Genomic DNA, 13454 nt, shown 5'->3' on the forward strand with positions numbered 1-13454 from the left:
AGACTTCACACTTCTACACTGCAGCAAACATAATTGCAAAATGCTGCATACACTTCTTTGCGTTTAACCTCTTTAATTTTTAATGAGCTCTGCTTCTGGACCGAGAGCACGACGTAAAAAGAAACATTGCTGTCGGTCCATAACCTTAAGGTTTAGTTTTCCTGGAGGAAAAAAGTGCTCAAACAGCACTGAACTTTAGATGACAAAACAATCCAGACTCATTAAAATGGCCTGATAAAATATAGTTACATAAATACAATACAGTATTGGCGAAAACAAAACCTTCCTTGCAAGCGCGGTGACTTTTGCAACGTAGCAGGACAAGATGAATACAGATTTGCAAAAAGGAAACCACAGTCTTTCTTTTGACTACTGTGCTCGACTAGATTAATGCTGGTAATACTTTCCAAAAGTGCAAGCATTACAAAAGAGAATTGTGATGTCAGCCAGAATAGATACAATAGGGTTTTATGTGAAACTGAGGGAGATACGGAGCTGTACCGAGCTGCATGGTTTCCTCTGTGCCAACAGGCTGGAACTGAACCACATGGAGAGGGATGCGTCTACTGACAATATAACCCAACACAGACACACATTTCTCGCCAAACTCCACACACACACACACACACGCGCACACACACACACACACACACACACACACATCATACAAAGAGAGGCAGAAAAAGAGAAACAAGAGTTTTACCAAAGCGAAGAAAAGCCAGAGACAGACTCAGCAGAGAGTTGCAGATTAAATATTTATATACATATATCGTAATATTCCTAAAATGAACGCCCTAGTTACATGGCCCATTTATGAATTTTGTTTTCATTTAAAAAAAGAGCGTTTCGTGTGGCCTAAACTCCGTGGTGCTAAAAAGCGTATCAGCCCGTCCGCTGTGGGGACTGGAACTGGAGACGTTCCAAGCGCCAACACAGCGCCGTTTTTTACGGTTTATGTATCGTAATTGTATTTACTATAGTGGACACTAGCTCGAATTCCACAACAGAGGCTTCGTGCCTAAAATGAAATTTGTGTTTGTACACCCCGGAACAGCGCTGCGACACGGCTCCTAAATCCTGCTCGCGCTCTGGTGTGAACATAAAAATAATCCCCCTGCTGAAAATCAATGACACGGTGAGTGCGTATTGGACAGAGAGGGAGAGAAAGAAGGAGGGAGAGAAAGAGAGAGAAGGAGGGGAGAGAGAAAGAGAGAGAGGGACAAGGAGGGGGAGAGAGAGAGAGGCGGTGTCTAGTGACTGAGGAGGAGGAGAAAGCTCCCGGTACGCTCATCCACGCAGCTCCCTTTTTGACGTCTATCCTAACAGTCGGGTGCCACCGGAGTGCCCGGGACCGTGGACTTATTTTCCCCCAGGAATCAACAAATTGGACATCAACGAACTATTCCAGGTAGGTTAGGTGCTGGCTCTTAGTGCGTGCTTTTTTTTTTTTTTTTTTTTTATCAAAGAATTATAAAACTGGAAATGAAAGTGAGTAGTTGTCGACTTTCATGGTGCTGCTGCTGTTGGACGAAGTAGAAAGCAGATGAGAGCCAAAGACAAAGCTCTTTGGGGGGCGCCAATAGTGTTGACGCCGCTAATTGCTTTTTAAATTGGCGGAGGGGAAGCTCGCGAGCCAGTCGCTTCGCGTTGCCCCATCTGCCGCGGTGACAACTCTCCAATGTTTATAATCCGATTAGGAGAAGGATCAGCAATTTGATGAAATGAGCACTCTATATGGCCACGCCACAACTGTGCTTCTTTCAGCTGCTTTTGACGTTCCATTGTGACATTCTAACCCACTATGCGTCACAATATGAGAGTTCTGTGTCCTGTAAAGTGCTCTGTCTCACTTCAGCCTGCTCCTCTGACACTTTGCTGCATCCTCATCCTCTGTGTCTGTTTTATCACTCTGAATGGCATCCGTCTCATGCCCCTCTGTCTCTCTTTCTCTTTCTCTCTCTGCTTTCAGAAGATGCTCTTCTTTCTGCTACCTGTCGTGGCTCTTTTGCTGAGCAGAGAAACGACGGTCTCCGGTAACAGTAACGACAAATGGCTGAGCACCGTGGCTCAGTACAACAAGGACAAATCCTGGAACAGATTCAGAGATGTGAGTTTGAACTGAGAGAAACAACATCCAGCCAAAAAAGGGCACCATGATTAGCTACCTTGTGTGTGTGTGTGTGTGTGTGAGAGAGAGAGAGAGAGAAACACACACTGAGAGAGAGAGAGAGAGAGAGAGAGAGAGAGAGAGAGCACACTACGCCCTTGATACCCCCTATGAGTACTTGAGGACTTGCCAGCAGGCTTAATCCACCTTGTAGTAACTCAGCAGGTTCAGATCCTGGTTGAAAGAGAAGCAGCCTCATAGACCGAGAACATCGGACTTCTGCATATGATTGAACAAATAGAAAACAGAAAGCATAGCTTATGATTTGTTTTTACTTGCCAATGTTGACAATATGAAATATTATCTTTTCATTCCACTTTCAAGTCTTACCGTAACACTGGGATTTTATAACTGATAATTTATCATCTCTTTCAGTCAGAATCAGAAAAAGGAGAGTCTGTGACTTATTATACAGCTATGAGTCCAGTGGCATTTCATAACATACACAACAGCCTCTGCAGTAATGGTGTATGTATGGTGTTTCTGCCTCCTCTGAATGCTTTCTCAGAAATATAACATAAAGTAGGCCTACATGTAAAAGTCTATAGTCTACACAGGAGCAATGTGTGGCTGTGTCTGTGTAGTTCAGATGTAAATTATGGTGAATCATCAAGACTCGTTTATTTAGGGATATCCGGCATAACGTGGAGGACATCTCAGAAGTTGCCATATTAGCTCTTCAGTTGACTGTTTGCCAGCTGAATCAGTGTTCTGCCGAGTCAATACAGACACATATTGATGCAAAGACATTTGTGTGTCACTTTTGTATAAACCGCCATGATTGTCTGAGATTTGGTTTGAAACCTTGGTTGCTATGGTTAAAGCATCTATGAAATGCTCTGAATAACCTTTGACTGAAGAAGAACTTAGTGAATACAGTCGGGGCTTCGTATACATTTGCTGAGAGTCGATCTGAAGTCTAGGCATGATTCTCTGCAGCGACGCCAACGTGTAGGTCTAATTATTGTGAGAAAAAAAAAAGAACTAAAGCACATATTCTGCCGGTTGCTGCGCAGACACATTGTTCAAACCCACACGTTTTCAAAGATAGCTAATGTATCGGGGTGAATTGTGTGGGGAAGTGTGTAAAAAATGATGCGCAAGACATCCAGAGTATTTATATTTGATGGAATGGTGCAGCCATAAAAACATGCGGTCCTGGGTTTAAATATTTTACTCAGTGTAAACATTATACAGCTTCAATGAAGAGCGGGGAGACAATATATGTGATGCTGCCAGACGATGTGATTTGAACAACTTAAGGGGAAATTAAAAGGGTTGGATGTATTTAAACTGAATGTATCATGCCGTGAACATAATGACGTCTGACTTCAGTTTCTCTTGGTATTGGGATTCTCTTAGGACCAGCTTGTGTTCCTCTCAGAATACGGCCTCAACTGGGGAACGACAACAATGCAAAACTAACATACCCTCCAGTCTCACCAGCCGTCATCAGGCTGATGGTGACAGCAGTGTAACCACGGGCTTTGCATTTTGATTACGCCCAACATGACGGTGTCCTCAAGAGATTTCAGTAGACAGTGGGCTAACTTTGGCCCTGTTAGCTGACCTTCCCCATACAGTACTGTAACGGCGCCAGTATTAGTCATGTCTGCATACACTCAGCCAGGGCTCTACTACCTGCATTGTGTGTGAGTGTGTGTGTGTGTGTGTGTGAGCGTACACTGTTGCCCACTTTTTATTCCTCTGCGTGGTCTCCTGTGCAAGTGTAACTCATCAACAGGAAACTGTCAGTGGAGGGCGAAGGACAGGAGGAAGGAAAATTAGGAAAATGTGGTTCTGTATGAGTCAATGGCAAACTGCAAAACAAGCATTCTTGCAACAATCTTAGGAGGAAAGCCTGATCTTAAGGTACGGTAGATGTTATCATGATGTGTTCAAAGGCCCCTTTTATGAAGTGCAATTTTTCCCAGATGAAAGTTTACAATGCGAGAAATTCCGTGTGAACCCCATGGTCGTCAATCGTGGTCTGAAATCGTAATATCCATGATGGCTTTTTTTTAAGAGTTGTGGTGACAAAACACAGGCTGCTTTGAAATTCTGAAAATTTAGGACCAATATCCCACAATGTGACTGATGCAACGACCCACGATTACGAAGAATACCAATGGAATATGACTTGAAATGACAGAATACAGTGGTGAGCTAGCGTATTTACCTCGCTTTCAGCAAGTCTGTCTGCAGGGGAGTATTCACTCAGGGGGGGTCTTAAATCTTTAAGAGCGAGATTTTTGGGAACTTTGGTATAAATGTGTACATACAGTATATACATGGAAAAGAAGCTTGATTATGAAAACTAAGAAACTATGTTGATTTGATGTCATCATTTGAAACCAGATGTTATTCCTTTAAGATCCTTTACATCCTGAACATGGGAAGCACAGTATGTTTTGTAACAATCCTTCTTGTCTATCCGTCAGCCAGTCAATCAATCTCACCCCCCTCCTCTTAATTCTCATCGGGTCATGAACTCCACATTTTTCTTCCACGCTTCTCTCTTTCACTCGTTTTCTTCCCCTGTCTCCAGAGCTGTGAATGACCCTGTGCTTCCTCAACCATAACCCTCTTTATCTCCCCCCCCCCCCCCCCCCTCCCTCTCCATCTGCCCTCACCCGTGACTCCTCCTCTCCGGTGTTCTCCCCTGCCTGCCATGTTTCACTCTGCATCCCTGATGAGCCACTTGCTCCCTCCTGCATAATGTATAAGCGTCCATTTGTTGGCAGGGGAGCTGGTGCAATAGTTAAACAGTCAAAGTTCAGGTGGCTTGTCTTGGAAACTTAAGGAAAATAGGATTTGATCTGTTTTCTTTTGCGAGGCACATTCCTAACAACAGGACTGTAATGCAGACAGACAGTAATTCTAGTCCACTCCAACCTACGAAGGACATGGAGAAGAAATAAAAGAAAAACGTCCTTCATTACCATCACATTTTGTCCGTTCAAATACATTTTTTCTTCAATCAAAACAAAGCCAACGTCTTTGTTACTTACTTGTATACTTAATGCAGACAGGAACTTCACCTGGTTTGTAGAAACACAAATGACACATTTGTGGATAAATGACACAGTGTGTTGGCTTCAGGCTGACGTGTGTGGACAGGCTTGCTGGCTGAGTCAGTCTGATTCTGATTAGTTGAGTTGTCTTGTGGAAAAGTGTCTTATTTCATGTTTCTAGTGCAGTGCCTTTGTTTCTAGTGTGCTACAGAGCGTCTTCAGCATGTTGGATGATCTAAACGCTTTTTGACCAATTCAATGGTTTCTTAATCTTTGAATTTACTTGACCACTTTTGTTGCTCTTTGGCCAAATCACTTGTTGTAAGTTAAGCAGTATTTTCTTTGTCCTTAGGTTACAATCACCACTTTAACTTTCATGATCGTATATGCAAATGAAGTATAGCTGCATTAAATATACACACATTCGCATGCGGCGCTGAGTTCGACTGTGTTTCTGTTTCAAGCAGGGTCAACTTTGCTGTAAGCCTGCCGCTGCCTCGTGTCGTTGGCTACATCAGAGTAGTCTGGTCAGTGGTAGAAGCAGCAGCAGTAAAACAAAATAGCTCATTTCCCAATATAAATCTGGTAACACCAGCATGCAGGGTTGAGACTGTGGTGCATGAAACGTGTAACTACAGTGCTTTCCACACCGTCTCTTTATGGTGCTGGTAACGCATTTGTGCTCTCCTCAGACAGATTTACAGTCAGTATATTTGTTAGTTGAGTTGAGCCTGAGGACGCTTTTCCTGAAGCGTCCTTACGGACACATTTTTAGTTGATAATTACAGTCATTCACTATTTCTAAATGATATGCCTAGTTGCTTTACCTTGCTCACCTTTCGCGTTAAAACCGCTCACTTGAATCTTTTGTGGTCTCTGCATTGGAAAGAGGAAATACTGATCATTTGGAGCCAAACTATTGGAGCGTTTGTTAAAAGGTTGGAGAACAGCAGTTTAAAAAAAGCCCCCGGTGTAATGGCTTTTTACACAGCAGTGAAGTCTATCAGATAATACTGCACGTATTATGGTCGGTGTATTGCTGAGCTGGCCGGTTGAAGCCAGTTCTGCTATTCTGGCCCGAGCGGGCCTATTATTGGGGGTGTTTTTGGGCACCGACCTAAATGTGTCCGTTTTACCGAAAACACAGAACGTTTGTCTTTGAATGCCTGGTCAGATTGATAGAATGTTAACTCGTTCTTTAATCAGATTTTTGTCGATTTTAATCTTAATTTCGACAAACGCCCAGCCCTCGTGTCGTCTCGGGTTGTCTTGTGTTCTATAATCTTCTCTCCTCTTGTGTCTTATCAGAATCTCTCTCTGCAAACAGTGACAGAATGGTTGTCATTGCCATCCAGGCAGACCCACTTTAATCTTCAGGAGGAGGAAGAGTTGTTTGCACTTGTTGTTTGATTCTTCTAAAAGAGTCGTTTCTCATCTCTGTCCTCCTTCCCCTCCTTTCCTCTCCTTTCCTACCGAAAATCCTGTCTTCCACCCTGCCCCGCATGCTGTCAGGTTTGCAGCAATGCACTAAATCTTATTAGCGAGGCACATCGGATGCGTGCTGCATATTTCCTCATATATTTGTGTAAGTGCATGCCGTCCCCAGACTCTCTGTTCATTAGCTGGCGGACCTGGTGTTAGGCTGACAAATCTCAGACAGCTACAAACCACCATGTATGTGTTTGCGTGGTTGCATTGTGACTGTGTGTGTCAGAGCCAGCGGCCTGTCTCGGCTCAGTCTCATGGTGACAATTAAATTCTGTCATCTTTTATCTTTAGTATTTACTTTTCCAAGTCGACTTGGAGCTGCCAGTCACCGACCCCCGCTGTCTCTCTTTATCAAAATAGTGTGTCAACTGTGTGTGTGCATGTGTGTGTGTGTGTGCAATGGAGTCAGCCTCAGTGACACTATTATTTTTTCATTGCAAAGCTGGTCGGTGTAGTAGCTTGCATTACATGTTTGTTTTCCCCTCTTCCATCTACAGAGGAGAGGGTTTTGCTGTGCTTGCATGTTCTTTTTTCAGCCCCGCTCTGACACACGGTGAACACATTCACACCTGGGAGCTTTCCCACTGCATCCAAATGAACTGCTCCTCTTCTGCTATGGCTATGTTTGCACCCTGGTGTGTGTGTGCGTGTGTCCTGATTGTGCAGCGGAGGGGGAGGGGCGGGGTGCGGTTTAGAGAGAGCAGCTTAGACGAGACGAACCCTGGAGTCACCTTCACCTTCTCTCTCTCTCACACACACACACACACACACACACACCCTCTGAGTGAATACTTCTACCTGCAGACATACAGTATTCCCGTCAATTAAACAAAGTCTTGGGTGAACACCTGTCATTCTTTCTTATCTCTCCTTTGCTCTGCCCTACATTTCTCTTTCTCCTCTTAAGCTGCCTCTCTACCTTCTCTTCAGACCGTTTAGCACCTCCTCTCTCTCCTGGCTCTTCTCTCTCTCTCTCTCTCTCTCTCTCTCTCTCTCTCTCGTTTTATACTCTACTAACTCCTGATGAAACAGTGTCCTTCAAAATAAACCTTTTTCTCCTTTCATGCCTCTTCCTTTGCCGTGCTTTCCTTCTGCATGCATACTTCTGACTGAAGAGCTATTGATATCAAGGGAGGAAATGCTGATCCTAATCTCTGTGTTGAAGAAGAGTCTTCCTTGTCATGTAGTACCCCTTTAAACTGACTCGTGGAAAATTTTCACATCTCTCTCCAGCTGCTGTCTCTGCGTGTTCGAATGCTCACCACACACATACACACACACAGCTTCCCATCCACCCTGAGGCTCTTGGAGAGATCGATCAGTAAATTTACTGGGCCTGGTAACCCTGATTGGAGCCTTGATATGATCAATAAGTGTGTGAAGAGGCGGGAAGACCCACACACATACACACATATGCAGGAACACACACACACACACTAACATTTGGAGGACAATTCGGTCACAGGCTAGACAGAGGTCACTGTCCCCTATGACCAGGATAATTAGGTTTTGACTGTGTGTGTGTGTGTGTGTGTGTGTGTGTGTGTGTGTGTGTGTGTGTGTGAGTGTGTTGGAGGATAGAACAGAGAGAGACAGACAAAGCATGGAAGCTAAAGGATTGCCAGTGTAATATTGGCTGACGATAAGAAAGAGGAAATGGGGAAAAAAGCGAGATGGTAGGAGAAGAGTGGAAGAGGAGGAGCTTTCATGTGAAGCCTATCAACACTGCGGGCAGAACAGATGGACGGACAGAGGATGGAAGGATGGGAGAAATGTGGAATCCATCATCAATAAAACATGGATGTGTGTGTGCTTCAGTCAGCTTTGTCATGGCAGCCCCTTCAAACTCCCCCCTCTCTCTCTCTCTCTCTATGGGGATTGTCTTTCTGCCGGTCTATTTGGCGCTGATATGAAGCGCTCCTGCTTAGCCGTTGATTCTTTTGAAGAGAGGCTGTCTGATTTGCTGCTGATGTTTAAAGATTTAGACAGAAACCACCCTCAGACCATGGGGGAAAAACCTGATGTACTCTGCCACTACTTTTGTATTTGGATGTCTTAGCTATATTCTATTAGAAAGTAGATATTTTTTAAACATAATGCCACTGTTATCACTAAAGAGTAGAAAATGTGTAGAAAATCCTGTTTCCATTTCTAGAAGAGGGGTTGCATTGGATCCCTTATGCTGCACATACCGAACCAATATTCATATTAAGCATATCAAAGCTTTGGTTTATGACCGAATACCTGCAATACTAAACACATTCAGCCTCAGCTGTGCTGTTGTTTTTAAAGCTTATTAGCAAATGTTAGCAGGCTAACATGCTAAATTACAGCATGGCCGAGGATTTTATCCACATCGCTCACCCACACCTACAGTATGCTTTGTTCATGAGATACATTTTGTTAAGGAAGCTAATATCAATGCACACCATCATCATAACTCCAATGGGGCTGCAACTAATGATCATTAATTCATACAATGAATTTTTAAACATTTATTGATTAACCATTTAGTAGACAGAGAGTCAAAAATGGTGAAAAAGAGGCAAAGGTGACTTATGACTAATTTTCTGTCAGTTGTCTGATTGATTATTCGATTAATCATTCCAGCACTAAAACAGATTCACTCTCAATATAATTTCCAGTGTAATATGCCATTACCCTGCATGCATAGGGATCCATATGGCTTCAAGCTGCCTTCACTTCATTTTCACTGTATTTCATTTTCATGGATGTCTGCAGTTGTTTTTACACAATACTAATGACCAGCAGAAATCTTTCTGTCAACATATGTCTGTGATACAGTCGGTTTTAACTCACATCTGTAGCAGCTGGTTTTGAAGTGTGTGTGTGTGTGTGTGTGTGTGTGTGTGTGTGTGTGTATGGAATTGTGTGTATAGTTTCATGCATAATAAGTTGTTTTGATCATCATCTGTGTGTCAGATCAAAAATAGACCAATACTCTATATGTCAGAATAGTTTTGCATGTCTTTGTGTTTCTGTTGCCTTCGCCATTAATGAAGCTGTCACCCCGACTGTGCTATGATCAGATGTTTCTTCCTCAGGGTTTGGCTTCCTCTACATCTCTTCATACTTCAGTGTATGATTTGTCTTTTTGTAATCTGTTTTATATGTTGAAATGAGTGGAAATGAGTCATAGCAGCCTTATTTGCGCGCTTGTTGCTTTGGCACAGTGATAGTATAGACCTGAAGTTTTAACTCGTCATGGTAAAGAAAAACACAGGTGAAACTAATCTCAACGACGATGCCTCAGTTCCATCAACCTTACCAACCTTCCCCGTAGCTCACCTAAATGGAATGCAGTCGTTTTAGATTTCATTTCATTTCAGCACATTAACGTGCTCACGATGACCATGCTACATGCCGAAATTTAGCAGGTATGATGCTTAACAAGTTATCCATCTTAGCATGTTAGTCTGCTAACATTTTGTAATTAGCACTAAAAACAAAGTGAGGCTCATGGAAAAGTCATAAGTTTTGCAGGTCATGAACCAAAGAATTGGACAAATCCTCATTTTGACCTGGTGATGATGCTATATGGAAGGAGATCAAAGTAATAACAATTAATCCTCTGGAGACCATGAATGTCCGTCCCAAATGGCATGGAAACCTATCCAATTTTTAAAAAAAAACTAAAATATCAACATCATATCAGTGGGAACATGAGACACAGACACACATTTATCAGAATTGTTAAATTTATTTTTTAGTCCTAATAATCTTTTATATCTTGCATGTGTTGTAGCACACTCTGGTCCAACATTTTCCTCTTTCTAATATCATGTAATGAGGGTTTATCTTGTGATTTATAAAGCAGCTTCATGCTTTGATTGATTGTACAGTATGTGTTTGCCTCCCCCTTGTTTTCTGTAATCACAGTAGTTTTAACTGAGATGATGGACGCAATCATTGCTTTGTCCGTCATAATAGCTGATGCAGATGATCAAACAAACGACAGTTAAATTACATGTTCTTTGGAATAAATAGTTGGGCTACATATTGTGTTTCTGAGGTAGCCTAATCCTTTATATAATGCAGCGTATTTTACTGACAACTCTTGCACAGATTACATTTGAAAGTAGCCTTCCCACCCCTGAGTGTCCCTGTGTGGAATAAATCATGGGCAGTCTGTTTCTCTTTTTCACACCTCCCCAGCCCTCCTTTTGATCAGTGACAGCATCTCTCCCTCCTCCCTCGCTTCCTCTCACTCTAATGTTTATGATCTCTAAAACCATGTCAGATTGAATTGGTCATTATCTAATTTCCCCCCTGAGGGCAGGGATACAGTTACTGTTTGTGTGTGTGTGTGTGTGTGTGTGTGTGTGTGTGTGTGTGTGTGTGTGTGTGTGTGTGTGTGTGTGTGTGTGTGAGTTTGAGAGATGTCTTGTCTGCTTCAATAATTCAGGAGGTGTCTGCTACTGCAGCTCGTGTGAGGCTCCTGGGAGAGAGGAGGAGAGAGAGGAAGGGAGGGAGAGATTGACACAAAGATGTGGCAGATCTGCTCCTCCTTCTGTAGCTTAAAGTGCGCTTCCGTATTCCTCACTGCATCATTTTGTAGTTTTCTGGAGTAACTCCCCGGTGGTGCACTCTCTTGGGAATTGTCGGTAATGGCAATGAATAGTTGAACCCTGAGGCGTTGAATGAATACTGCATATCAATTCGTGGAGTCTCTGCATGTATGTGTGTGTGGACACATAAACCAATAGCCCTCTGGGTAATGTAGTTAGACAGTGTTAGTTTTTCCAAAGACTAAGTGAAACTGAACTGTCTCTTGCTTCTCCTGAACAGCTGTTTATTAGGGTTTCTCAAGGTCTACTGGTCTAAGATGTATATCATATTAGTACAACATCCTTCGTTTAATTCTGTCTGTTGCAATGAGGGGTGCATGAATGTCGATACTACATTTTATGGTGATCTCTTGAACAGTTCATATCTATCAGTGACCAAAGTGACTGACCAACCGAACAACTGACTGGCCAACATAGCCACAAAAATATATATATATTACAATTACATTCAATGTCCTCTTTTGTAATGCATGTCCTCTAAGGGTGGCAGGGGAACAAACATTATTTACATGAGTCCTCCAGCTGTAATCCAGTAATTATGTCAGCACCATGTTGTTGCTGTCCACTCTTAATACTGAAGAACCCAGTTTGTTGTTGGTCCCTCTGTTGGTGTGCTTCTGCTGTCAGTGTGGGATGAGTGAGTTATTTCAGCTCTGTGTCAGAAATGAGAAGTGGATTAAAAACAGCATCGGACACAGTGCTCCACTTTAACCCCTCAGATAGATGGACTGCTGCCGATCGGCCGACGGTGGTGGTATTGAAGTTAGTTTTAGCCCGTCACTGCCAACTTCACACCCTTCTACGCTGGCACTATACGCAACCAGTCAGATGCCACAGTGTTGTCAGAGTAACAGCTGGCTGGACGTCCAGTTTCAGCCTAACTTTCAAATCCACGGAGACACGTGTAACCAGATTTAAGCCAGATGGTGTTTTTATCCGTTGTATCCTATTTAAGTTTGGACACATAGATAGGTTCCAAAAGGGAAACTTTAATTTAAAAGTAATCAGGTGATTTTAAATTTATGATAGTATTTGTAGTGTAGATATAGTTAGAGGAGTGGTTATAGATGACTGCGTATCTGGCTGGAAGAAATGGAACTAAGTTGAGTATGAGGTGTTACAGTGACATTCATTCATTTTAAGAAGGATACAGCACACCACCATTGATTAAAATAGTTAAATGAATGGACAAGGTTGCATTGAATAAAATCAGATAAGATACTTCTACCAGTATTTGTACCTGAAGCACCTTTTAACAAAGCTGTTTACTACTTTGAATCGAATTGAATAAACTGAAATATCACAGTCATTTACTGGACAAAACTGGGATGTTGACTTATGAATTCCACACAATTTGTTCCCAATGAAAGTATTACATCTACACCACATACGTGTAGGTTTCTAGATGCAAAAAAAACAACTGTTGACTGTTGACTGGTCTAGGAATATGGCAACTTGAATCAACAACTCTTGGCAATTACACAAACAAGATGCTCCCTGTCTGTGATGTGCTTGGGTTTGTAATGTGTCATCATGGGATGCTGTGCTATGAGGTGAATGGACGATACCAGCAAGTAAATGAGTTGACTGTGAATGATGCCCGGTAATGTCATGAGACCAAACAGCACTCAGACATGGCCTAAAGTACCTAAAGACTTGTCTTTCATTACCAATCAATCTTTGGGCACTTACTAAAGGGTGAAATACTTGATTCTGTTCTTGAATAAATATCCCAGAAAACTCTTGCCAACTCAATCTCTATGTGCTGTCATCCAAAACAAAATGAGATCAACAGCACATATTTAAATGATATTCATGTTTAATGCTTCAGCAGAAAGATATCAAACTGAGAGCACTGCTTGGTCACCATGAGTCTCATATTAGTAAGACGTCTGTGTTGGCACAGAGGAGGTCCAGCTACAGAAGAGTGACAAAATCAGACTGTATAACAATCAATATAAGTAGTAATGTCATCTTACACATCAATATCCAGATTTCACCTGATCCCTGTCACCGCAGCACGAGTTCACCAGCCCTGATATGTATGTGGTGGAGCTGGACTGAGGTCTGGTGCTCAGCAGGTCTTGTTTTCTGATGACTGGAAACTCTCCCACTTAATAACAACCAGAGCGATGGACTCACCTCCCTCATTTTCTGTACTCCCTCACCCCTCTCCTCCCTCTCTCCAGCTCCCAT

At 42.6% G+C, this 13454-nt stretch overlaps 1 protein-coding gene across 1 annotated transcript in view; it reads left to right on the top strand.

Moving 5' to 3' along the window:
• Nucleotides 1-1338: 1338 nt before the first annotated feature.
• The window catches only part of spock1 (SPARC (osteonectin), cwcv and kazal like domains proteoglycan 1), an 80682-nt gene continuing 68566 nt past the window's right edge, over nucleotides 1339-13454 (top strand). Inside the window, exons 1-2 of the mRNA XM_076103474.1 lie at nucleotides 1339-1408; nucleotides 1970-2107. Of these exons, the coding sequence (XP_075959589.1) occupies nucleotides 1973-2107 (135 nt within the window). The 5' untranslated portion in view covers nucleotides 1339-1408; nucleotides 1970-1972. The remainder of the gene's footprint in view (nucleotides 1409-1969; nucleotides 2108-13454) is intronic.

This window comes from Anarhichas minor, unplaced genomic scaffold (assembly GCF_050575085.1).
Source record: "Anarhichas minor isolate MPS153535 unplaced genomic scaffold, ASM5057508v1 ptg000028l, whole genome shotgun sequence".
Classification (NCBI taxonomy): Eukaryota; Metazoa; Chordata; class Actinopteri; order Perciformes; family Anarhichadidae; genus Anarhichas; species Anarhichas minor.